General features: G+C 39.9%; 2 protein-coding genes across 4 annotated transcripts in view; both read left to right on the top strand.

The window, feature by feature from the left end:
- The first annotated feature begins 14 nt into the window (after positions 1 to 14).
- On the top strand, positions 15 to 12,075 carry tnfrsf1a (tumor necrosis factor receptor superfamily, member 1a). Its single transcript, XM_061776578.1, has 10 exons — positions 15 to 845; positions 3,718 to 3,815; positions 4,304 to 4,421; positions 5,325 to 5,450; positions 6,338 to 6,493; positions 7,696 to 7,774; positions 8,538 to 8,593; positions 9,620 to 9,777; positions 9,864 to 9,978; positions 11,409 to 12,075. Exons 2-10 carry the CDS (start codon positions 3,753 to 3,755, stop codon positions 11,741 to 11,743), a joined length of 1,206 nt encoding a protein of 401 aa, XP_061632562.1. The 5' UTR covers positions 15 to 845; positions 3,718 to 3,752; the 3' UTR covers positions 11,744 to 12,075.
- Positions 12,076 to 15,199: 3,124 nt separating this feature from the next.
- Positions 15,200 to 27,766, top strand: part of plekhg6 (pleckstrin homology domain containing, family G (with RhoGef domain) member 6) — a 23,256-nt gene continuing 10,689 nt past the window's right edge. For 2 of the 3 annotated variants that reach the window (XR_009788979.1, XM_061776628.1), the window contains exons 1-10: positions 15,202 to 15,369; positions 20,784 to 21,008; positions 21,880 to 22,014; positions 22,558 to 22,683; positions 23,220 to 23,315; positions 23,389 to 23,439; positions 23,804 to 23,953; positions 25,056 to 25,166; positions 26,892 to 27,041; positions 27,112 to 27,246. Coding sequence is in view for 1 of the 3 variants with exons in the window: in XM_061776628.1 (XP_061632612.1) it covers positions 20,784 to 21,008; positions 21,880 to 22,014; positions 22,558 to 22,683; positions 23,220 to 23,315; positions 23,389 to 23,439; positions 23,804 to 23,953; positions 25,056 to 25,166; positions 26,892 to 27,041; positions 27,112 to 27,246 (1,179 nt within the window). In the remaining 2 variants the exon portion in view is untranslated. Of the gene's footprint in view, positions 15,370 to 20,783; positions 21,009 to 21,879; positions 22,015 to 22,557; positions 22,684 to 23,219; positions 23,316 to 23,388; positions 23,440 to 23,803; positions 23,954 to 25,055; positions 25,167 to 26,891; positions 27,042 to 27,111; positions 27,247 to 27,766 lie in introns of all 3 variants that reach the window. The other variant, XR_009788980.1, reaches the window with a different exon arrangement.

The following is a 27,766-nucleotide window of genomic DNA, read 5'->3' as shown; positions in this document are numbered from 1 at the left end:
GTGACATTTCTATTTTCTATTGTATTTTATTGCTTTACTTTATTTGCATTATTTTAGTTGTTCTGTCTGTCTGTATGGATATAACAAGTCTACCAGGTTTTTGTGATATTAAAAAAAACAAGACCAAGATACATCTTTCCAAAACGTTTTCACTTATTAATGAGACATATAACCTCTACAACTCAATTGACTTGATTATTAAAATAAAATAAAATAAATGTTTTGTATCTTTTCCAGAAGGGACACCACGGTCAACGAGTTCACGCCTTGGTTTTGTCGAACCATAACACATTTTCTCGCGATGTTATTGTTCAATGGAACCAAGGTTGAACTTTTTGACCGGTATGTTTGGCACAAACACTCATCATCACCAAAACAACACCATACTTACAGTGAAGCATGGTGGTGGCAGAATTATGCTTTGCAAAAAAAAAAAATAATAATTAAAAAAAAAGAGGAAAAAGCCTACTAGAACAGCTGAAATGTATTTTCGGTTAATCACAGGGACTAAATGGTAGCAGGTTGATTGTGAACAGTAATACATGATATAATAATACATGATCTGTCTATCTGTCCATTCCATCCGGAGTGTTCGTCAACGAGTTGGTTAGATAGGGTTAATGAAGTGCCCGCGGAAGAGTTCCTTGAAATGATCCTGTGAGTCAACTAGTTCCCGTTTGAGACCGCCTCCTCCTTCTCTCGCCAGCCGCCGCGCTGCTCCGCCTTAGGTTTCACCGTCTTCTTGTTCTGTTGTTGTTGTCTTTTTTAGTTGTCACCCAATAGTTCTCGTCTCGCAGTGAGCTGGACTCGGATCGAAAGTGGCCGCCCGCCACGCTCGCCCGCAGGTAAGCCGAACTCGCGTGTGCGCACCGGTTGCGTTCCGGCGACGCGAACCGCTTGAGGTGAGCCAGTGCGAGAGGTGACGCAAAAATATGCAGCCCACGTTCGCCTTCGTTGGCGTCGGCGTGCGATTGGCGACTTTTATTAGTCGACCTGAGAAGTCGAAAGTTACGCCAGGTTGAAATCTGTGCGTCTTTCTTTTTACGCGTATTACGACACCATATTGTCTCTTAAAGGTATACAGTAGGACGGTTCCCTCTTCGCTCTGCGGGTTTCTGTATTTACTGTATATGCTTGTGTACTTAATTGCTAAAAAAAATATAGACATTTACAATAAATAATGTATCTTTGTTCCTCTATTTATGCCAGTGACAGACAGAACAGATGAATGGTCTTCTATTAGATGGCAGGAAGTAAATACAGTAATTAATGTATCCACTTTTTGTGACATTTTTGTTTTTGTTACTGTAATTAAATGACTTTATTTTTAATTAAATGACTTCACCCACACCGAAACCTTCGAGCAGAACGGCGGCAAGTTTACGTCCAACCGTTCGTGCTACCACCCGCTTGCTAGGCTACATAACGTTTTAGTTGCCTGCTTGCGAGCCGGCATCGTATTAAAAGTGCGTGAACATACATACCTCAAGCAAGCCTTAAACGAACGTCCTCTCCTGTCCTGTCCTGTCCTGTCCTGTCCTGAGCACCGGTGACCATTTTGTCCTCATAATATAATCGGCGCGATCCAATCTTGTTGTCGTCGCAACGGTAACGAGTGTATCCAGCCCAATGATCGTAAAACATGGGACGCGCTGGTATCGAAATACAATATTTTATTGCGGTAGTGTGACATAGTGCAATGTTCAAAGAGCAAATTTGTCTTGAAATCTGATCCAGGCATTACGTGTTGTCTGTTCCACACCGCCGACATGTTTTTTTTTTTGTTTAAATAACTTTATTGGCCGTCAGATATTTGCAGGACTACGCCAAAAGACACGCGACAAGGCTAAAAATAAACTAGCTTTTGGATTCAAATATACTGTGCACGATGGCGATGGGGAGTAAATGTCTTTTGCGGATCGATAAAATACTAATTATGGGCCGATACCGATAAGGCCGATAAAATCGGTGTAAAGTCTAGTTTTCTGTGTGATCAATTTGAGGTTTTACCTAATTCCATCGAAATAAGTGGGTAAAGTATAATACCGGAGCGGTAAATTAACATGACGATGTGTTACAATCTGTGCTGTCTTGTTGACATGATTGTTGGACGCATTGGGGGTCTTCCGAGGCTGTTTTAGCCGTCAAAAAGAGAGACAAATATAGAATTGAAATAAAGTAACTGGCATGTTAAAAACAAACAAAAAACCTCTGTTCATAATTATTTCCTGGAAGTTGAAATTGCTAAAGTCTAATTGACCTGAAACAACAACGATGCATAAAACAACAACGTGCAGAGGACAGCACAGACTGAAATCTATCTATGTTATAGTTTTCCCAGTTTGACCCTACCATTAAATTAGGTAAAGCCATTAAACATAAACAAACCCCTCCAAAATATGTAAGGCATTTAAGAATAAAAAAAGAAATGTTGGGAAACCTGAAGGTAACAGTAGAGGTTGTCAAAACTGCAGAACGTCATTCACGGTAGTATCGAAAGTCCATTCCAACCAAATGTTCCGTTGCGAATGCATCAGTTTTTCTGTCCGTCATCCATTTTCTGTCCTGCTTATCCTCACTCGCGTTGCGGGCGTGCTGGAGCCTATCCTAACTATCTTCGGGCGAGAGGCGGGGTACACCCTGAACTGGTCGCCAGCCAATCGCGGTGCAGAAAATATTTATTAAATGAATTGATTCCACTGACTTCTAAGTGAGATAATGTCCTGAGGTGCTTTCATAAGGTTGCAATGACCTGTTGAATCACCTTTTTTCAACTGGATCATGTACCTTTATTGTTCAAAAACTATGTGCATCTTTTGAAATGGTAAGAATAATTAGGCTGGCTGCCAAGAGAAATGTTTTCGTGCGAGTATGGGGTGTAACATGTATGTCGAACCAGCCGAACCAGAGTTTCCTCTTTAGTTGACATAATTAGTATAATTTCTTTTAAAATAACAAACTAAACCTAAAGACGTTGAGTGAATGAAATGTACTTTTTGTCATTAATTCTTTAATTAATTACTTTCGGGCATATTACATTTGAATGCAATGAGACGACAAATTGGGATGTTCTGAACTCCTGTTGCCAGTCGTACTGAGCAGAATAAGGTCGCCTGCAGTTGTGCTAGTGGTCTGCAAGGATGTACCTCGATTAGCAAACTAGTTGAGACTTCAACAACAGCGCTTCAATTGTGCACGACAAGACGCAATTAATCAACAACAATTGTTTTTTTTTTTTTTTTTTTTTTTGATGCACGACTTCCCCAAAGGATAATTGCCATACTTTGAACACATTGCACACAAATCAGTCAAAATTAATCGAAATTGGTGATTCATTGTTTGGGTGGAGTCGATTAATCCTGTATTAAAACAACTGTGGCCAAATATAGTGCGGTACCACTACGTTTCAATATGTTTAATTGTGCTTAAATTGTGGGAGAGGTAAAACTATTTTTTTTTAAAAGTTTTTATACGGTCTTTTTACATCACGGATTTTCACGTGTCACGTGGATCTGGAATGCATGACCCGTGATAAACGGGGGCTCACCGTAATCGATGACTCAATCATTAATTTTCCACATTATCAAAGGCAATTCAATTCAAATTCTTCAGCTGTGGGAAGTTGCGCACGATGCATGCAGCATTGAAACAGGAGTTGAGAACATTCCAAGAAACGATTTCTTTATTTGTTTTTAATGACAATAATGTTGCTTTCAGGTGCTCCCTTCTGATGGACTGAGCTCAAGTGTGGGATGGTCAAGGCGGGCAGCAGGCAGAACGTGATGGCCGTGCATGGCGCGGTGCTGCTGCTGGCGGTGAGTAGGTCTCACTAGCATGTTCTGCTTTGTCTCACAGTGCACGTTCACCACCAGTGATGCCGGTGACACGTTACTCCAAAACAGTCGCCATTTTGAGCCAAGAATATTACAATGCATGCTGGGAACATATATTACAGTAGATTGCTGTAAATTCTACTTTTATTTACCACATACCATGCAGTTAAATACTGTAAAGTGATTATACTTGAATTAAATATAGTTTCCATTGCATCATTAGTCATATTTTGGTTCATTTAATGTGGCTTGAAGCTACACGCTAATATTTAGGTTATTGGTTCATGTTGACATCCTTCTGTAATTTATGTGGTGTGTATTTCCAATTAAGTTAAATGGATATTACAGCGGATAAGTGATATCACTGCCACTCGGCAGCTGCTGAAAGTAACTAAAAAAGTCACTTGTAATCTAACTTAGTTACTTTTGAAGCCGAGTAATCAGTAATGTAACTAAATGACTTTTTCCAGGTCACTGTGGCAACATTGTTCACCACCACGCTGACACTGATTCCCACCCTCAAAGAGAAAAGGTGTCCAGAGGGAGACTATCCCGTAAATGGCATATGCTGCAACAAGTGCCCACCGGGTAAGTTGACGCCTACTACACAGTCACAATTATCACACAGGCCGCTTTTTTTTTTCTTTCCATTTGACCAACTCTTTAAAATTTCACTTGTACCCTAGAATAATATCATATTTTCCCATTGTTGGATTAAATCCTTGCTCCACAAGGTTAACATAAGGAAATATATGGAACATTTGAGCATTTATTCTATATCCTTGGTATCCAGCTTAAGGTCCACGTACTAGTACCCTCTTTGTTCTCACTAATACGACAATTCAACACACAAATAGAATGATAATGTCTTACTCGTAGTATTTTTTCCACTACTGTATGACATTTCTGCACTCTAGGAGGACATCTTTGGCATACTATTTAGACAATACAGTATACGTTATTACTGAGGCAAAACTGTGCACTAGTTTACATCTGTGCACTACTAGTACTAGTAGTGAAGCACTAGATGCTAACATGTAGGATTTTATAATGTCACAGACTCACTTTAGTACTAGTAGCACTTCTCAGCTAGAAATACTTTCTGACTAGCAATGTTTTTCCCACTACCATTGCCACTTTTATCCTACTAGTATGCAATTAAACCTTACTAGTACACTACTGTGCTGCACTAGTAACATTACTAGGCCCAACTAGTAGGTTCATGTCATGCACTAGTAATCTCTTGGACCATAGCAGTAGCACTAAAATGGCACTAGTAGCTTTGACTCTCTAGTAACATGTAGTTGTCGTACTAGTATGCCAAAGTTGTCCTACTAGTAAGGACAAAGAGCGTACTAGTACATGGACCCTGATATGAATATCAAGGATATGGAATAAATGCTCAAACGGCTTTCCATAGAAATCAGCAGGCGTCACTATGCCGGCCAGCGTGTAGGAATGTCAATCGTAACCATTGCTCCTGTTGTCCAGGTTTCAAGTTGGTGGAAAAGTGCATCGCCGAGGGCATGAGGACGAACTGCACACCATGTGCTGCTGACGAATTTATGGACCACATGAACTACTATCCCAAGTGTATGCGATGCAGAGCGTGCAGACGTAAGGAGACATTACCATGCTCTCAATCAGTTGAAAGCTCCATTCACCATTGTTAGAATGCATGTGTCTCAAACAGATACATAGGGTTATTACAGTTTGATATTTGACCGATGTTAAAAAACACGAGCGTTTAATCGTAGCACAAACTACCAAATTACCAAGAGGTTTTCATTAGTGCAGTACGCCGCCCAAGTGGGTAGCATATCTGCTTCACGATTCAGATGTTCAGCGTTTGAATCGCAACTCAGGCTTTCCTGTGTGGAGTTTGCATGTTCTCGCTGTTTGTTTGGGTTTTAGGTTTTCTGACTTCTTCCCTCCATCCCAAAACATGCATGTTAGCTTCAGCGAAGACTCTAAAGCAGGCGTGTCAAACTCATTTTTATCACGGGCCACATCGTAGTTATGACATCCCTCGGAGGGCCGCTACAACTGTGAACCCATATAAATGAAAGATCCCCTCATATACTGTAATTACATACAGTATACACAACACATTGATGAATAACCAGTTTTGAAATCAGAAGCCAATAAAAACATGTTTTTCGACTATTACATTTCTTTTCAAAGTGGCATAGGTAACAAAAAAATGCTTGCAAATATCTCAATGGTATTACACCAGAACACAATGAGCAATTTTGATTTGCTTTCGCGGGCCGGATCTGGCCCCCGGGCCACCCCTTTGACACCTGTGCTCTAAATTGCGCTTGCGTGAATGTGAGTGTGAATGCTTGCGAATGCCATATGTCTATGAATTATGAGAAGTGGCCGAACAATTGCACACATACCACTACAAACACAAGTCTCTTAAAACGTGTTTCCTTCATTTGATTTGCAATCCAATTCCACAATGTTGCATGAGAGAGTTTTCCAAATTTCTCTCCCCGCAGAGCAAAACAATGAAGTGGAAGTATCCAAATGTGAACGTCACCGAAACACTCTCTGCCGCTGTAAGGACGGCTACTACATCTTCACTATCGACTCAGAGACGAGTGAATGTCGTATATGTACGCTGTGCAACTCTGCTGAGAGAGAAGTCCAAAAATGTAAGTTTTCCCCAATCCGTGCGTCATCCGCTCTTTCTATTTTCAATTGGTGATGAAAAATCAAATCATGAAAACTTATTTTGTTATTAGGCTCAGATCAAAAATACGAAATGGACAAACAGATCCCAGGACTGAATTACATTTCATAATGTAATTGGTTGTGTTAGTTTGGTAACGAATATTAGTCATGACATGTTAACTTGTTCGCCGCCACAACTCTGGAATCTCAATCTCACTTTTGATCCCGGCGGAGCTTTGAAGTAGAAATTCTGTGTCGACCTATTCTCGATTTTTTGTTCTCAGTCCTACTCTGCACCACGACCAGCAGCCATCAAAAGATTGGAAGCGTTATTGTCATTGGCTTCATGCATTACGTAAGACATGGAAGATATGCTTTTGCTGCTGTCACAGCCAGTTTGTGAAAATGTTTCTCCTTACCGACCTATTTGCAGATCAGCTGTGTTGTTGATGTGATTTTCCCCAAGTCTACTAGTTCAGTGATTTGACCCCACCGTTCGCTTTCTGTTCACCATCCCTACCACCACCCGCACTCTCCGTTCCAGCAGTTTTATAATCCTCTTCTTTCCCGAACTGCACACTAGTTGCGGTTGATGTTCTTTTCAATTTTCGCCCCAAACAGCTTGAAGAATCTACAACAAATAAGAATCTACAACAAACACTTTTTCAAATAGGTTTATATTTGCCTATAGATGCCAAAAACGGGCAGCAAAGTAAACTTTTGTTTGAATGAAACTTCTCAAATGGCTTCTACATCGTTCCATGGCACCAAGCTGCAGCAAAATGAAGGCACATACTGTACGTGGGGGTTCACTGTACTTTTCCACATATGGTGTTCCGTGTAGACACAAATGAGTTGAAAACAATGTGGTAGGACAAACAGCGGTGAAAGCATATCGTCCGTGTCAGACGTAATGCGTGAAGCCGATTACAGTAACTCGTTTGTTCTTCATATAATATGGCTGAAGGATCAGTCTACAGATGGTGGTCATGGCTGAAGCTAGCGTAGCTTCATCAGCGCCCGTTACCAAACTTCCGTGGCCTGGTTTTACATTTAGTATTTTTTTAATCTGAGGCCTTCCTAAAACAAATCAAATAATGAGTCACGTTTCATTTTTTTCTTCATATTGCCAATGAAAAGTTCTTCTCAATAGTTGATTGTACATTTTTCTGAATACAAACAGGTACGGCGGAGAGGAACACTGTGTGCGAGTGTAAGGAGGGTTACTACAGAGTGAACAGGAAGTGTGAGCGATGCAAGAGGTGAGTGTGTGAGTGTGTGTGTGTGTGTGTGTGTGTCTATCTAAAGAGCTGTGCATCGCTTGTTCCTTCTACACTGAGACATCGGGACGGGGAAGTGGTTTTGTTGAACTGAAACTCTTTCCATCAGCATTAGGAAGAAAAACAAAAAGAAGCTATGCCATTCTAAATATAGTTATTGACATTAATCCAACTAAAATGTTCACTTGTACACACTCAACTCAAATCGGCACTGTACTTCTTTAATTGCCTTACATTTCCTTTATATTTAATACAGTGTACATTAAGAGTAGTTGATTGTGATAGGAAAATTCCTAAAATTCCTGTTTTTGTAATACCACTCCCTGTACGGCAGTTATTCAAAACAGCTTAGTGGGCGTGGCTGCCTAATGCCTGAATCTTCATTGGCCCAAGGCGCAGTTGTCATTGAGCCCAGTGATCAGGAAAAACGTTTCCGCATTTGCAGGATAGTTGAAATTGTTATTAATTTGCATTAAAAAGCAATTTTAAAATGGTTTCTAAATATTAAGAAAGAAATAAACGAATACAATGGATGTAGCCGAAAGGATAAATATGTAGGATGGAAACATGGCGCACACTTTTATCTATGAGAAAGAGGGACAGTCATGTATCCGCACAGACTATTCAGACTATTTAACAGTGCTCAGTATGTTAATATTTGTGTTATTTTCTGATTTGTATATACAAATCGTCTCACTAGTTACTGTACCTTTAAGCCACACTTCCTTTGTCTTTCTCTCCACAGTTGCGTAGCAGGTTGCAAACATCTCTGCAAGTCCCTTGCTTCCCACAATCCAACGGGTGAGCACACAAACCACCAGATTTTGAGAATGCTTTCTACCTATTTCATTAAATATGGCTTTTTTTCACCATATTCTTTCATTTCCCAGTGAATTGTACGAAAATCTTAATGAATCAATTTAGATGCGTGAAGTGGGATCAATGAAAGTGTACAACTTAGGGTGGATTCAAAGTAGATTGTGCCACACTGAGGTGTGTTTCATATATTTTGATTACTTTTATTAATTACACGTGACTGCCTGTTGACACAACATGTCTCTATGTAAAAACCATTTAGAAATGTGTGTGTGTGTGTGTGTAATGATGTGTTCTGGCTTGCTGGGGCTCTACGACATGTTCACATCCAACTCAAAGACAAAACAAACTGTATCACAAACACCTTTCTACCTCGTCTCAAGTTCCACACACACAATGATAAATAGTGTCATGACATACAAGTACAAACTTGTGTTTGAGAAAAACTTTCTAACCTGATGCATTACCTTCTTGGCAATGTTTTGTAGTCAGCTTCCGATTCAGTGTAAATAAATAATGTGATGTCTGATTATACAGTGGAATCTCTTTTTTATTTATGATTTATTTATTTTATTTTTCAAAAACAATTAATTCATTGATATTATGTGAAAAGGGTAGACAATATAAGCCTTGGCTTCAGTCTACACATTTTTGGTCTTTGCTTGATTTGTATGTAAGATTTTGGATTGACTATAGATTTGTGGAACAATATATGACCAAATAAACTAAACTAAAAAAAACATACAAAAAAGTCAACAAACAAGAAGTGTCCGGTTGCATCGATTCAACCTTTATGGATGATCATGACCTGGATGACTGACAGTCTACACATACAAAGAAAAAACACCATTTTTAGCAAACACTTTTTTAATTTGGCAAAATTGCTTGGGCAATTATGCTACTGGGCGAATGATATTACAGTATATGTAGCTTCCTTTTTCTATTCTTCTCTTAACACTCCTTGTCGAGGCTGCTCCTATCTCACGCCTGTGTCCTCCTCGTCTTGCATAGATTCCGAGAGCGGAAGCGGATACCTTGTTCACGTCCTGACTGCAGTGGTGGTTCTGGCCGTGACGTTGTTGATGCTGGTCATCTTCTACATGGCCACAAAGCGCTTGACCAAAAAGACGCTCTTGAAACCATCATCCGGAACACCGAAGCCACACGGGGTGCGCTCGTAGAGCTGTGAGAGGTTAACTGCATGGGTGTGCGGCATGTAGCTTCATTAACACCATGTTATGGTATCATGTTGCAGGCCCTGTTTCTGGATGGGGAAGTGCCAAGAATATCTTTCATTGAGTCTCCTGAGAGCGCAACGCTTTTGAACGACCATTCCAACCTGCCTGACTGTGTCCCACTGGAGATCAAGAGTAAGTCTCTTTGGACAATGTTGCACACAGGAGACCATGGGCCGGAATAGGATTTGAATTTTAGGGCTGCTCAGCCCTCGATCAAAATATCAATCACGCAGGATCTTGCAAGTAGTGCAAAAGAAACAACAACAAACTTTGTCCTCGGGTTCTCCTCCTAATGCGTAACCCGAAATGTGTACGAAGTGTGCCAGAAAAGTTCCAGTCCCGCATGATAACGTATTCTTAGGTCGCTGCGCAAACTATTTCATTGCGCGCCGAAACTTTGTGTGTCAGTAGCATTATGTAGTGGCATTTTCTCTGGAAACCTCAATGCAATGCAGTATTGCCTTTAAAATGATGTCAAACATAACACACCTAAGACCCAACTTTTGATCACAAGTGACAAGCATATGGCTGCTTCAAGATAACAAACTTCAAGATACAGTGAACCGGCGTTTATCGGGATACATTCTAGACCAAGTCGCAATAGGTGAATAGCCGCATTATAGTGATGCCATACGAAAAACATACCAAACTCATTAAACACACTTTTTAAAGTATCCTGAGCACCTGTTCTCACTCTCGCTTATTTCTCCAAAAAGGACGCAAAGCGAACTTGCTTTAAGCTCTTTGTTTGTCACTCCCAGTTGAAGCTGACTGTAAAACTGACACATAAAAACAAAAGACAATTAACCATTGTATATTTAAGCATCAAAATGTTCACCCAAACCATATCATTGAGTCTAAAGAAAACCAGCTATCTTAATGCTGACATCTAAGGTGAAACGGAAATTCGCATAGCTGTTGTAAACGGTAATTGTAAACCTTCAGAGAGCGGCTACTTTAACATACACGGAGCATCAACATAAAAACAGCATACAACAATGTCTCTGCTCTGATTTTGGTTCAGTTTGCTCTTAATGACACTGCATGTCTTCCATTATACCCTGGTGCTGCCTGGCATGTTGCGGCACAACATGGCACTACGTATACTGAAGGCAAATCTGCGATACACAGCTAGCCCCTGCATATTCGCAATTCGGCCATTTGCCTGTTTACACATTTTGGAGGAAAAAGTTCACCCATTCCTTAGTTTTGTGCTCATGCCAAAGCCATGTCTAACGTACACATATTGCTTTGGTGCTATCTTTTGGCATCTTGGGGCCAAGGAACTAGGTTGAAGTAGGAGGAGGAGGTTCATTTAGTCAGTCCATAACCTTCGCTGATAGAAAAAGTATTTTGCTGGCATTTTGTGTTATCTATGGGCAATTACAAACCTTTTTGAATGAGTGTCAGTTATTAGTGGATTTTCACTATTTGTGGAGGGCTCGCTCGAAAGACTGTTTCTCTGAATTTGTCTTACTGTATTTTAGCGAATAGAGGAACTGGAAGTGGTCTGACACTCGATGACACCCCCTTAAACCATCATTGTGTTCTTCTATCCGCAGCCCACGACCTCATCTACATGCTGCTCGACCTGGTTCCCGTGCAGCAGGTCAAGCAGCTCGTGCGTTCCCTCGGCGTGACCGAGACCGTCATCGAACGGGCCGAGCTGGACCACCGTGCCAGCAAGGAGGCCCACTACCAGATGCTCAAAACGTGGGCAGAGAGGGGCTGGCAGGCCAGCAGTGGCGGCGGCGGCGGCGGTGGTGGCGGAGGAGGAGGAGGAGGTCGAGGAGGAATGCTGCACTCAGCTTTGCTGCGGGAGCTTTTACTCCAACTTAGACTGATGTACCTCGGGGGGGTGGCCGAGGAGCTGGAGAGAAAGTACAGCATTCACTAAGTGTTTGATGTTTGCCAAGAGGGACGAGGAAAAAAAAAAAAGATTGTAAATACATTGTTCATGAATGCTCCAGGTCCGTTTTGCCCCACCTTTATTGAGCCAAGGAACATACATATTTTTCATTAGAAAAATCTCACGGCACACCGCCAAACAAAAATGTCACAAAAAGCGTATATATACAGTACTGAAATAATGATGATTTTGTCTCAAGTTTACTGACAAATGTACTTATTTTGAAATTTGGGCCTTTCAGTATACTGTACATCAGTGGCATAGAGAAATGAACGAAAATACATTATTAGTAGTAAATAAAAAAATTTCCAACCAATTAAGGGAAATTGGATAATTGTGGTTGGGAATGATCACTTTATAAAACACCACCATCCTTTGAATTTCTTTGGTAGGACGATAATGCCCAAAGCAACCAAAATTACCTGAAATGTTCTTTTATTTTCCCCGTTCTTCTAGAAATGTTCTTGGACCCCTTACAAAACTCATTTGAAATCCAAGTTTGGAGCTTTTTATTGTTTACAAGTAGTGGGGCAGGCAAACCCATTTAATTTTGATGCAGAACGGTGCAGATTTTTTCTCACTTAATGAAGAATGTTTTTTTTTTTTTTTACTGACATTTTCCCAGTTAACGCATAACAAAGTGATCATATATGATGTTAGCATATTTCCAAACAATTGTTTTTTTTTTTTTATTTTTGTTTTTTTTTTAGAGGAAGTTCATGTTTTCTTTTAACTAATCAAACAAAATGCAGTTGCGATAGGTAATTGTGTTCTTGGTCAACCACTGTTCAGTGTCAGGAACGAAGCTTCTACTTCGAAAGCGAGAACACTATACTATATATATATATATATATATATATATATATATATATATATATATTTTTTTTTTTTTTTTTTTTTAACCAAGTAGCTGGAGTCCAGAGTCAAGTCTAAAACTAGGTGGCTGCTTGAGGCCAGAGGTAATAGGGAGCCCCCAAAATGCGCATTAAACAGATGAACATGGTGGGAGAGGGCCCCCAAATCCCATAAGGGCGCGCTGGAGTCAAAAGTAGCGTCGGTGCTATTCCAGAACTACTATTTGTTCCAGTCGTCTTGCATTGCTAAGCTAGCTGTTTCTTGTTTTGAACGGGAAGCCGCTTCTATTTATTGTTTGTATTGAATTACAGTGGATTCTTCAGTATGTTGCATTACTTGGATGGTTTTTGGGAAAGCTGCGGGTAGGTTAATTTCATATCATTCCATGTGGGACTGATTCCATTGTACAGCATGCACGTACCCTACTAGTGTTCTTCAGGGTGGGTATTTTTAAACTACCTCCCTACTGTAGATACTGCCATCATTTTTTCTATTTTAGCAGAGGGGAATGATGCACTGCTCACAAAACGCTAGAGATATTTGGCTTTTAGGTGCAATTTTGGGATAAACTGAGCTTAATTTGACCTTCTCTAAACCTTTGAATACACATGTTCAATGTTTCAGTACTGTTTGCTCAATTTGCTATCCTCTAACCAGGAGCTGAATGGCAAAAGTCACCATTCAGTTGTTTTTATTTCCAGTTATATCCTTTTCTATGCCTTTCGGTGACTCTTCCAGTCTTGAAAATTGAACAGTTTGATCTGTACATTCAAAAGTTTAGTGATGGTCAAATGAAGTTCACCTGTAGAGGTTGCATTGAATATTTGGTCCATCCTGAAATTTCATCCAAAAGACGAATATCCCAATTTCTTTTCTTTTTTTTTTTTGTGAGTAGTGTAACCGTGGCGCTTAAAACTCACCCACTTCCCACTTCCCCTCATGACCCCTGAACTACTTCACAGCTCTCCTCCAGCATTCCTTCAGGCCACTCAGTTCTCCAAAACAGCAAGCATTATTCATCAACATTAGGGAAGGGCCACGCCTTGTTTCAACTCATCTCACCAGTCAGTTCAGCCTCCGCTTTGCGCTTGGTAAGCTGTGCCAAGTTCATTACTCATACACTTTGTGCATTATATTTATGGACGTTACGAAACGGCGCCGGTGTGTGAAGAGCGGTGAGCAACAGCTGCTCTGTTTGGTTGTTTGAATAAAAGGTCAATTGAATGCTGCTCTGTGTCATTAACATTTTGGGAGGTGTTAAAAGTGACAATTGAGGGCTTCATAAAAGTGAGATACACTTATATGTTGCTGGCACGTGGCCTATCAACATACCCGCGTGTAGCCGTAAATGTTCATCTGTGGGTGTGTGCCGCTCACTGAGGCCGTCACACTGGTTGAGATGAAAATTCCAAACAAATTTCCCCAGAGGATACCATACTAATTTAATTCATTCCAGGCTGTTGGAAAAACTGTAGTTTTAATGGTATCAGTGTAAATACCTAGATGTTAACGTTAAAAATATATATACATATACTTTAAAGGCATTATGTGAAGGTGATTGGGGTTGCAGCGAGTGTGTGTGGCGACACTGCAGACATACTTTTCTTAGAACTAAAATAAAGTAAAACATTTTTTTTTACCTGTAATGAAGAGGGAAAGAGGTGGTGTTTCCAGAGCAATACTGCCATCTACAGGCGTTCAATATCATATTAATACAATAATGGGTTATTCATACTCTTGTATAAATGTATCCAAATAACAGGCCCTAATATACTGTACTGTATGTATGTATGTATATAATAATCTTGATATAAAGCTCAACATTTAATCCCCTTGTATACATATTTATAAGGAAAGAAAGAAACAAGAAAAAACTGAAATTCAGCAAGACAACCTTCAAGGCCCCAAATTTCAAACAGCCTAAGGAAAACAAATAAACAAAACAAACAAACAAATAAATACATTTTCACAAAATCGAGACACAATATAAAAGCTAACACAACCAAATGTTCCAACATTTTCACTATATATCCTGTTTATACAAGATTTACATTTTTAAAATACTTTATTTTTAAACATCTTTTTAAACAAAAGCAAATCACACGTTTTCAGCTCAGTTTCATAATTATTCCATAAATTAACAGACACCTATCACTGCTTTATGTTATTCTTGTCTTGTCCCCCCCCCCCAAATAAATAAATAAATAAATAAATAATTTCATACATGCATACATACATACTGTACATACATAAATCATGATTTCGGTACAGTTCTTTAAAAATAAGGTAATGATCGTGCACTTTGTACATTAGCTGTGCTGTTTTAGCTTTGCTATGGTGTGTATACCCAAAGATCCTCCACAGGACAGATTTGAAAAAAGAAAAAGAGATGCTTCAGAACATACTTGAAAAACCATGAGTGCTTCACTCATCGGTTCTTTGTTGCTTTCCACCACGACTGTTATGGAATGGACAACACTTACAGGCGCAAAACAATTTTCTCTCGTTCGTCGACCAGACGGCGTTGACTTTTGTCCAACAATGCGTCAACGCTTTCCATGTGCAAGACATCGAAGCTGAGAACTGATTCGTAGGCGGCCACAATCCAGTCGTTCCCGTCGGGCCAGTTGTGAGAGGGCAGAGGTAGGAGCAGGTGAAAGCCACAGAAGGGAGGGAGGAAGGGACACAGCCGGCCGGCGAGAAAGCGAACACAAAGCCAAGATGACCGTCTGACGCTAAATGGATGCAATCGCACTGAGGTAACGTTTGTTTGTCTTCCTTTCTTTGAGGTGTTGCCCGTTGTTGTCACATAAGAACGCGGTTTACTTCATCGCATCACTGTGTTGGATTCATGTTACTGGGTTGCTGGCTCACTGAGATTGCAACTATACCAGGAAGCTTGTTTCGTAGGTTTTCCACTTGAAAAAGGTGATTTGAAAAAAAAAAAGTCTATGAGAGTGTGATGAAGCTCTTGTTCGACAATGCAGCAAGGAGGGATTTCAATGGATGAGCCTGCCTTCACTCAAGAATATAGACACTTGCATAACTGAATGATGAAGGGAAACAAGGCTCATTAGTGGACATTGCTGGATTGATTTTATATTCCAGGATACTGAGGGTCAAAGTTCACATTCGTGGAAATATATATATATACACGCCGGTTTCAGGCCTGGCGTTTCAGTTTGTCGTCTCCGAGTAACACATCATGCCCGCATCACTTCTTCAATGAATAAACTCGCCGGTCGCAGCATTAGCTATACTTGTACGACTGCCCTGCATTATATTGAAAGGTGTGTCAAATATTTTGGTTGGATTCTTTTGGCACATTACAACTCTGTCAATGTGATGCCAAACAGTCTTACACCGCATCAAACTACATCTGAAGCAGTGGTTCTTAAACTGTTTCACTAAGTAGCACCTAAAAGTAAAGCTTAATTCTACAAGTAAATCCATCATGACAAAACATTATTACCAAAAAATGAAGAGCGATTTTATTCGTAAAAGGTGTATTTGATATTATTGTAAGACATTAACATTATGCACAATAGTTTGAACATTAACACTGCACGTAAACATAAGAAAAAAACGGTACTTACCGTAAATAATGATTCAATTTAAATGCATCACACATAAAATTTGGAAAAAATTATACCCAAATTGAAGTTTAAAAACAAACGTTCTTAAAGATGAATTACAAATGTCATTGTACTCAAAGGTACTGCACTTAGCCAGTGATTCTTTGACACACTGGGAATCACTGATCTCAAGTAATACACGGTATTTTGTATATTTGTGTTTTTAAAGCAGATCTGAGCCAAAGTACAATTAAAAAAAAAAAATAAAAAAAAAAAGAGATCGGACGCAATATTAGGTACACTTGAAGTACTGCATCAAATGGAGTCTCATGTAATACTTGAATATTGGCTTCTTTTTCCACAAGAGTTCTCTCAGTTTGGACGCAGTGCAATCTTACACCACTGCAAACTACAATTAAAGTAATTTTATGATCATTTGCTGAATGAATATACAGTATTTCTTTGTTTTGTTTCTGACCACAAAATTAGGTACACTTGTAGCACTCTAGTGGATCATATTGAGAGGTGTTTCTCATATAATGACCCTCTCATATTAGAAACCCCCTTCAACACCACTGCAAAGTATATCTAAAGTAATATGCCAAATATTTTTTAAATAAATATATTTTACTTCTTTAGCGAAGAACAAGAGAAATAAGAATATGTCAAATAACAACCACTGAAAAAAAACTGTTGAATGAAGTGAACTTTTTTATCCCTGTCAAGGCAAAAAAAAAGATGAATCCAGCTTTTGTATTGGATTTATTTAGCTTGTGCATGTGTACCTAATATTATGTCCGGTGAGTATAGCCCTCACATCTTCCTGAGATTGCAGAACAGGTATTGATAGTGGTGTGAAAGTCAAGAAGAGAGTGAAAAAGTGACATTTGTCGACCCCGCGTGTCAGACTGACAGGAACTCGAGCCCTGTGAAACTCATGTGTTGCTCACTGGGATGCAGTGACATCATGACAGCACAGAAGAAGAGCAATAAGAGTGGGAATCACAGATGAATTGTCCTCATTGGGGTTAGGGGTGAGCTGGAGTCTATCCCAGTTGACTTTGGGCGATAGGCGGGGTTGACAACCAACCGTTCACACTCAAATTCCCACCTATGGACAATTCAGACTCCAAAACTAATCTTCTGTACATGTTTTTGGAATGTGGGAGAAAGCTGACAAAACTCCACACGAGAAGAGCTCAGGTGAGATCGGAACCAGGAACCTCTTGACCGTGAAGCAGAAGTGATGCAGGTACACCCTGGATCGGTGAGTTGAGGAGCTTCATATAGACAAAAGGAGTGTTTTGCCACCGTATTGTGGCATTATAGTGCCAAGTAACTACGTTGAGGTGAGTTGAGAAGCTTCTTTAAGATAAAAAATAGTGCTTTGCTGCCATATTGTAGCATATTGGTGCTAAGCGACTATGTTGGAATGAGTTGAAGCGCTTCAAATACAGAAAAATAGTGCTCTGTCCTCACAATGACATTTTGGTGCCATGGAACTATGTTGAAGTGCGTTGAGGAGCTTCATTTAGACAAAAGTAATGCTTTGCCACTGTCTTGTGACATCTATAGGCAAATCTAAAGCTTTTATGAGGGGACCAATTAGTCTATTTGTGCTATTTGTGGCAAGCCTCGTTCCCTATCGCACTGTATATTCATTATAACAGTTATCGATTGCGGTATCATGATGGCAAATAGCACATCTGTCTCAAAGTGGCGAGGTACCAGGTTTGGATCTCGTCTCAGGCCCTACTGTGTGGTGGTTACGTTTCCCCCGTGCTTGGAGGGGGTTTCTACAGGTACACCACCCTACTCCCACATTCCAAAAACATCCACGTTAGTGTTATTAAAGTATTGTAATTGTCCGTAGGTGCGAATGTGAGCGTGAATGCTTATTTGTCTTATATGTGCACTGCGAACAGCTGGCGAGCAATTCAGGACGTACCCCAATGTCATCTGGGGTAGGCTCCAGCTGATCGACAGCAACCCTCATTAGGGCAAGGGCTTTAGAAACTGGATAGATGGACTATGTGGTACTTTCTGCAATCAGCAGCATGCACTCTGACAAGAACAACGAAGTCCTGCAAACGGCAATAAAGGTTGAATAAACGTAAAATATTTTAATTTTCAGAAACAACAAGCTTAACTCCATCCATCCGTCCATTTTCTGAGCCGCTTATCCTCACAAGGGTCGCGGGAGTGCTGGAAGCTATCCCTTCTATCATCGGGCAGGAGGCGGGGTACACCCTGAACTGGTTGCCAACCAATCGCAGGGCACATAGAAACAAACAACCATTCGCACTCACATTCACAATTGGGCAATTTAGAGTCTTCAATGAACCTACCACGCACTCACAGTCATGCCTACGGGCAATTTAGAGTCTCCAATTAATGCATGTTTTTGGGATGTGGGAGGAAACCCGAGTGCCCGGAGAAAACCCATGCAGGCACGGGGAGAACATGCAAACTCCACACAGGTGAGGCCGGGATTTGAACCCCGGTCCTCACAACTGTGAGGCAGACGCTCTAACAAGCCTAACTCAATAAAACAAATTGATATCTGTAAGAAGACGGCGCTTCACCATTATTATTATTTTAAACTTGGGTCAGACGAACGAAAAGGAAAATAGAAAATAAATTCCTTTCAGATAGCATACCAGATTTATGTTCGTTGTCATTTCTACGTCAAGACGAATGGCGTGGGATGTTTGGAATGGACGGACCCGACTTTACCATTTGCATTCCTTGGCAGTGGGGACACTTTCATTGTAATTCAAACTGCAGAAATACATTCCTTTATCTGCATTATTTCATCCAGTTTTTCATAAACCCCTCTACGGAGTTTCATGGAAAGCGTTATGTTTTTTGTTTTGTTTTGTTTTGTTTTTTGTATTCCTGCTCACTAACGAACAACACTATTAATAGTAGCTGCAAAACAAACAATCACTGACGTCAATAAAGGTTTCTGGAAATGAACAAAGGTTGCAATACTGGTTTTGGTTTTGCAATATCAACCCGTAATACAGTCTATAGAAACTTAGAAAACTGCCCTACGATTGGCTGGCGATCAGTTCAGGGTGTACCCCGCCTCTCGCCCGAAGATAGCTGGGATAGGCTCCAGCACGAAAATGAATGAATGAATGAATTAACTTAGAAAACAATAGCAATTGGGGTAAGCCATTTCATTTTAGTCTTTGTGGCTGTCAGAAATGTCAGATATAATTTGGATTTAATCAGCGTTTAACAGTGCAAGGTCTTCTCTGCTGGCCTATCGGAAGCACTAACCTACATTTACACCCTCATTTCTAATATTTGTTCCATGAAATTTATTGCCACCAGTCGTTTCTTTTAATTTCATAGTATCTTTCTCAGCTGCACTGTTTCTATTACGCATATGTGGATTTTAGTTTTTTTTGTTTTTTTTGGGTCCAATCATATTTTAACATCTACAGCACGGATGTCAAACTCAAGGCCCGGGGGCCAGATCAGGCCCGCCGGATCATTTAACGTGGCCCACAAGAGCAAATCATGTGTGTGGACTTTATGTATCTTGCTAAAATACCAAAAATGCAAATTGTCTTCACTTTTAATAACATTACGATATTGGAAGCATTTTTTTTTTTTTTACCAATCCCCCTTTTAAAATAAATTGATTAATAGTAGAACAAGTAATGTTTTACTGGCGTCTGATTTCAAAACAAGTTATCCATCAATTTGTAGTGTATGTGTAATAGGCCATCATATATTTATATGGGTTCCCAGCCGTAACAGCCCTCTGAGGAAAACCATAACTACAATGTGGCCCTTGACAAACATTTGTTTGACACTGCTGAGCTACAGTATGTGTTGCCATGTCAACCTAATCTGTCCAGAGCCTTCAGAATCAGAAGTGCTGGCTGACGTAACTTAAACTATGTTAGCAGTGGGACTTTTTCTTGAACCAGTCGGATTTTAAATTCGTTCTCACAGGGCCAGCGTACCGGCCCTCAATGACATCAGCATTTGCATCATCCTCTGATTGGTCAGTCCGAGCAAAACTTGTTACGGCCGAGCTCGACTAGCAAAACAGGTCTGTAGCGATCTGCACACATATGTTTAACAATCAGAATCTTTGGTGAGTGTGATTCATTTTTTAAATGTTATATTTTTTGGTCATGTTATTAGATAACATAACTACTAGCAAGCCTACTAGTAGGGGGCCCCACAAAGGAGATTCCTGAATTTTGACGTGTCATTGCAGCGTCCGTGGTTTTCCAGTTGTGTCGTTGATATGGACCAACATCAGCCATCTCTTGGGGGGCTCCTACTAGCCACCTGCCAGCAACTGCTTGTAAGGGGCCCTCTCCGGGGGATTTCCGACACATTGCAGCGTCGTCACAGCAGTTCCATTGTTTTGTCAGTGATTTGGGCCAATGTCAGCCCGGGGCCCTAGGCATATGTCTCGGTCTCTGTGTCTATAGTATGGATGGTTCTATAATTGCGATGTGATAATGGTGGTATTAACAGGTGAATGAAGTCCCATTGGAGGCCCACGTACCAAATGCGCAGCCTGCCGTAGTTTTTAATGATAATTGTTTCTCTTTCCCTTCCTTCAGATGACTCGGCAAAGACCCACCCTATTGCCGACCGCCTCCCCAAACATAACGTGCACCCCTACGGAGACACTCTCATCAGCAATGAAGGCAGGCTCGGTGCAGTCTCGTGATGCTGGGGATGTGAGCGTTATGGAGCCTGATGTCCACGTTGAGAACCCAGCAGACGTCAGTTTTTACCACAAGGTTTCACCGCACAATGTCAAGTTCTACACATATGGCCATAAGGCAAGTACAGAGCAATCTTCTAACCTTAACACTAAGGATGGCTTATCCATATGAATGTTTGCTTTATGAATGGTTTGAAATGTGGGACTTAAAACACACACACACACACACACACACACAGGAGGAGAGATGTTGGTACCTTAAGGGAAATGCTTGTGTTACAACAGCATTCCCCACACGCGAGGATAAACATTTATCATCAGAAACAAAGCAGACTGTCAGTTAATGAGCCAGGAATGGTGTGTGTGACAGAATGATGGCTGGATGAGTGCAAAATAGCAAAACCATCCATAAGGACACACACATTTTTAACCATACAGCTGTTTAAATCAGCTTTTTCAAAAACATTTGCATGATTATTATTTTTTTTTTAAATGTTCACATTAACACTTTTCACTTTACACATTTAAGATTCATTAACACATTGATTAAATACAGTGTAGATACTTGCCCAGGGATTGGGTGGAACAAACCCTTTTTGAGGCAAAACAATAACAATAACAGTTAAAATAAATACGAATAAAAATAACACTGTTCACTGAAAAAAGTCCTTTGAATTTGTTTAGCTCAAACATATACATCGGGTGCATGATTAAAATGTGTTTAACGTATATGATTTGATTATTTTCAAGGAAAAGAGGGTCAAATTACATCAGTTTATCACATTTTAATCATGTGCAACCAAAAATAAAGTACTTTTTGTTCTGTTTTATACTAAATGCATAACTTTACTTATATTGCATTAAGAATCAGATTGGACTTTTTTTGTTGTTGTTTACTTCAAAAAGCCACTTTTCCTACTTAATAATCCAAGTCTAATATTATCAATAATATCAATAGTAATTCTTGTTGCTTTTCATCTTTATCGCAGATGCAGACAAGACAGAAAGTTGTGAGCAACTATTCAACAGTGACTAAGGGATCATCAACAGCAGCCAAACCCAGAGCTGCGCTCAAACAAGTTTTTCTCAACCAGGGAGTGTCTGACAGGAACCTAACAGCAGAGGTACCATCTTGCCTTGTGGGAAGAAGGAAAAAAAAAAAACAGCAGATATAAAAAGTCTACACACCTCTGTTTAACAGCCTGATTTTTGTAATATAAAAAAATGAGGCCATTTGACAACTTTTTCTACCATTGTGAACTATAACCTGTACAACGCAATTGGGTCAAAAAATGAAATCTTTTCGAGAGGGAAAGTACAAACAAACGACTGAGATAATGTGCTTGCACAAGGGTACACATCCACTTATAACTGGGGATGTGGCTGTGTTGAGTTCAATGGGAGCCACCATTGAAAGTGCTTCAAAGGCTTTTCCCTTTGCAAACTTTGCTTTAGTTACAGTTACAGTTGTTTAGCTACATTTACACTTAGTTACAGTTAGTTACAAACTGGCGATGTGGTTGTCTTCAGAATTAACCAGTCACGTTCACCCTCATGCACTGTACTTCTGACACAAAACAATTAAACAGTGACACTCTGGTGCTGCAATTAACCAGTTATGGCTTCGCTGTTTCTTTCTCTTTTCTATCCTTTACAATTCCTTTCAGCTGGACGTGCTGAAGCAGGAGCTGGAGGCCTTCGCGGTGCCCGTCAGCCTCAAGTGGCGATGGAGAGAGGAGCGCTGTGGAAGCACGCTGGAGAGGAACTGGACTGACATTGTGAAATCTCACTCTGTAAGACCACCTGGCCAGCGCACAAAAGTTGTTCTCTTAGTCCAAGACAAAAAATTCTGGGAGACGTTTGCCTCAAATGCTCGAATTTTGAAGTGCTGCCATGATAGCTAACCTATCTATCTATCTATCTATCTATCTATCTATCTATCTATCTATCTATCTATCTATCTATCTATCTATCTATGTATCTATCTATCTATCTATCTATCTATCTATCTATCGATAAATATATCAAATTAATGTATGTCCTTACATTCTCTTTAATTACAAGATACACTGATATTCTTCTTTAGGGTGAAGGGTTTTTGTGTTTTAATAGTGACAGTGATGATTTTATGTGTGTATGACTATAAAGCACATTTTCGTTTAAAACATGGCCTCCACAGATAATTAAAGTTTTTAAGACGGTTTTAACGCAAACAAAAAAGTTTATTCAGTTTCCATTCATTCCAGTGGGAACATCTGTTTCAAAATGCAAACAAAGTGGAGATCAAGTTTGTTCGAATTTCACTCACTTCATTTCCATCTCTTGTCAGCTCATGTCTCGGGTGCAGAGGCACCAGCAGGAAGCCATGTGGGAGTTTGTGCACACCGAACTCAACTACATCAACAGACTTATTATCATCAAAGACGTAAGACGCCGCCCACGGTTTTGTGTCGAAATGCATACAATGTCTCTGCTGTGACACTCGCTGCTTCTTGCAGTTGGTTATTGCAGCTCTGGTGAACCTGCACCTTCGTGGCTTCCTCCAGGAGGTCAGTCCAGCCCACTTTTTTTTTTTTTTCTGCTTCATTGCCCCACTTTAATGGATGACGTCAGAATGTGTGCTGAAGCTCGTAGAAAACATTCTGATCTACATGTGGAAAATGTAAAAAAAAAAAAAAAAAAAAAAAAGTTTCCACTTGAAAAAGTGGAGAATATTAGTCACACAGCCAGACGTGGCAAAATAACTCACACTCTGTACTTAAATAGAAATAAAGATACTTGTGTTAAAAAAGAGGGGTAGAAGTAGACCCACTGATTCAACTCCTTCACTTAAGTAAAAGGAAAAACTGTATAGGCTCTGAAATGTACTAAATGATCATTTTCTGCTGTTGTGTTGACTCGGTGTGCTGTCAGGTGACCCCCGAGCTGCTTTTCTCCAACCTTTCTACCATCCTCAGCGCACACCAGCTGTTCTGGCAGGAAGTGATTTACCCCATGTTACAGGAAGTGCGCTCGACAGGCAAGCCCTTTAACCCAATATGGTTGGAGACGGGCTGCCTCCAGGTGAGCGTTCACTAATCTGACACACAGATACATACTGATAATGTCGTGGAAAAAAGTTACTTCTTTCAGTAGTTGAATTCAAAATGTAAAACTCATATACAGTGGCCACTTCACTTACAACTTGAATATGATGTGTGTTTAAGTGAGTAACGCAATTTATTCGTGTATCGAATCAATTTTCCCCAATGAAATAAGTGAAATACTGTTCATCCGTTCCAGTCCCCCAAATACACAATTTTCGTGTGTTGCATGTTTTTTAAAAAGAAAGCAAGAACTGTATTGCATAAATAATAATAAAATGATAATAAAAGATAAATAAATTAAGAATAGATGAAGTTTTATTATGTGTAATTACTGTATGTACTGTAGCATCCATGTGTTGGATGTGTGCCTTTAAGGGACGTGGCCTAGTTAGCAATGTCATGAGCTGGAGTCAGGTTGGGCAGTTAGTCTGCGTGTGAGCGTCTGGGGATGAGCTGTGGCCTGCAGCAGCTCCTTCGGAGTGTTCCCATTTTGTATTTTGTGCATTTGACAGTTTTTTTTCCATTCAATCAACTGCTGAAAGTGCATCAGCGACTGTGCTTCTCCTTGCCCACATGCGAGGGCATTACAGGACCTTACCTATGGAATTTTCCACTTCGCTCACTTGGCAGCATATCTGAAGCACGCTGGTACCTCAAATTTTGGATTGTTGCACAGAGAGGGGAAAAAAAAAATCAACAAAGCGACTCCAAAAACTCATAAGTTGGGGCACTCGTACATTTAAGTTATATAGCTTCAATGTAAACAGAGTGAAATATTTACTTTTTATTCATTCATCATTTTAATGATTATAGCTTAGAGATAATGACAACCCAAAATTTGCCTTTTCAAGAAATTAAAATATTACATCTAAATGATCTTCCATGTAGAAATGAGGTATAAATTGACCTTCTGAAAATTATTTTTCCTATCGGTTTAATCAATCTGTACATGACTGTCACTTTTTGAATTAAACGACTGAAAGAAATGAACTTGTTTGTTTCCGATGTTCTTATTTATTGAGGTGCACGTGTATTATGAATGGAAAACATGGCGCGTGGTCAATGTTGTCTGTCTGCAGTTCCGTGAACGCTTCTCACCGTACTGCCATTACTGTGCAGAAGAGGAAAACAGCTTTGAGTTTGCACGCCAACAAATGGAGAGCAACCCACATTTCTTCACATATGTGCAGGTCAGATTCCTGTAAACTACATTTTGCTGAGTCATCCATTCGTTTTCTATAGCGCTGGTCCTCATTAGGGTCACACGTGAGCTGGAGCCTATCGCAGCTGACTTTGGCCAAGAGGACGGTGTACACCCTGAACTGGTCGCCCGCCATTATAGACAAACGACCATATACTTGCATTCACACCTATCAGTGAACCGAACATGCACCATACAATACTGTGCAAGAATTCTAGTGCCATGGTTTTAAAGAACATATGGTAAAAGGCAGTTACAGTTGGAAGTATTGCACAAAGAAACACGATAGATTTCAACCACAGCTGGCCAAAAATTTGCATTTTGAAATATTACTTGATTTTAATATTCCTGGCAGTCTGCATAACATTTAACACAAGAATTTAGTAGGAAAGCATACAAAATGTAAACAAGTTTAATACATTTGAATGAGGCTATATTATTTGGAATTGAAGGAAGAAGTAGTGAGGCACACCAAAATGTACTCAAAACTTTCTATTTTGCAACAACAACAAAAATCATTATTAACTCACATTTACTATATTTACCATACATACATTTGACTGTTACCTAATAATAATGGCAACCAATATTTTGCTTTTAACATGAGAATTTAGCAAGAAATCATACAAGAAATAAGATCTCTATTACCGTTGAAAGACATGAATGAAAAACTCAAAATACCATAAATATAGGCCTGCATATTTTTTGCAAAAAACAATACATTGACCCCCTGTAATATATTTTGTTTTAAAACCATTCATAACAATACAATATAAACACACAATTAAATTAATAAAATACAACATAAACAATCAGTCAAACCAAGTAATTTATTTGTACATATGCTAATATGCTCATATTTTTTATTTAAAACAACAACAAAAAACTAAATTCAAAGCTGTTGTTTTTTTTTTACTTGAAGGGTGTAAAAAACAACAATGTTTTCCTTTAACTAGTTTTTAAATGTCACCCTTAGCAAGCAGAATAAGATTTGTTTGTGTAGTACCAACGTTGTGTGGGTTCTCATGTGACATCAGAATCTGAATCAGAATCATCTTTATTTGCCAAGTATGTCCAAAAAACACACAAGGAATTTGCCTCCGGTAGTTGGAGCCGCTCTAGTACGGCAACAGACAGTCAATTGACAGAGAACGCTTTTGAGACATAAAGACATTGACAAAAAACAGTCACTGAGCAATAAAGGGTTGCTAGTTATCTGGTAATGCCGGTACATTTATTTATTTATTTATTTTGACAATTGTGCAAAAAGATGCAGGGTCCTCTAGCACTTAGAGCAGTTCGAATGACTAATATTGCAGTAGTCCGGTGCAATGACCATTGTGCAAAGGGCGCCGAGACTTCAAGCGAGTAGCGCGATAATCTGGGACAATGTTGATTGTGCAAATGTTGCAGATAGTCCTCAATCAGTGTGCAAATGGAGCAGAAGCTACTCTGGCATGAGTGGCCAATATTGGTCAACAACAGATATGCAAATAGTGCAGTGTGGCGAGACTACTACAGTGAGTGCACAAGTGAGTGCCCCACAGAAATGTGACAACAAACTCAAGTCAAAAACTGGTCTTGTGGTTTTTGTGCAAGCATTCAGACTCACTCATCAGCCACACAAAAATTGTCAACGCTCTTCTTGTTTTGTCAAACATGCTCAGTTAAAATTCAAGAGTACCCACCAATCGCTAGTTTTGCTTGTATGCAGTGGGTGGAGACCCACCCGCAGTGCACACGGATGCGCATTGGGGACATGCAGGCCAAACCCCACCAGAGGATCACCAAGTACTCCCTCCTTCTCAAGGCAGTGCTCAAGACCACCCAGGACCCACGTGTGCAGCGCAGCCTGAGAAACATGGTGAGAAATGTCAATATAGACTTGTGGAAGCACGAGAAATTTCTCTCTACACTGGGATTGTCTTTTTCAGATATCCAGCATCAACAATTTTCTGGAGAGCATCAATGAATATCTGAGGCTGAAGGACGAGGAGGTGGCGCTGTCCATTTCTGCTCAGAGACTGGAGGGCTACGAGCTGGAGGGAATAAATGAGGAAATTGACAAGGTGAAAGAAAAGGATCAAATGAATAAGATGCAGGCCTTGACATTAAGTGGCAGGTAGCACCGGAACTCCTCCTAGCTATTTTGGAGGGTTTTAGATTTCAGTCTGGAAAAACTGTATGTCAGCAGCTTAACACTATCATGCTGAACATTTATACATTGTAAACGCAGTGATTTACCTACAGTATATGTTGGAAACTGTTGACTTAAGGTACTGTGCCGTGAAAAAGTATTGGCCCTCTTCTCAAATTCTTCTTCTTTTTTGGGGGGGGAGCATAGTTTCCCCAATTGAATGTTTAAGATCATCAAACAAATGCAAATATCGGACAAAGATAACCCAATTACACGTAAAAGGCTGGTCTTAAATGGTGATTTTATTTAAGTAAAAGAATAATATTCAAAGCTACCTGGCCCTGTGTGAAAAAGTAATGGGCCTCCTTGTTAAATCGTGAATTAACTGCGGCAAATAACATTTTTGGGTTCCCTTTCACCGACCACACCCAAGCCTGATTACCTCCAGTCCT

This window comes from Phyllopteryx taeniolatus, chromosome 6, assembly GCF_024500385.1.
Source record: "Phyllopteryx taeniolatus isolate TA_2022b chromosome 6, UOR_Ptae_1.2, whole genome shotgun sequence".
Taxonomy (NCBI): domain Eukaryota; kingdom Metazoa; phylum Chordata; class Actinopteri; order Syngnathiformes; family Syngnathidae; genus Phyllopteryx; species Phyllopteryx taeniolatus.
This window is presented reverse-complemented; position numbering and strand designations above follow the sequence as displayed.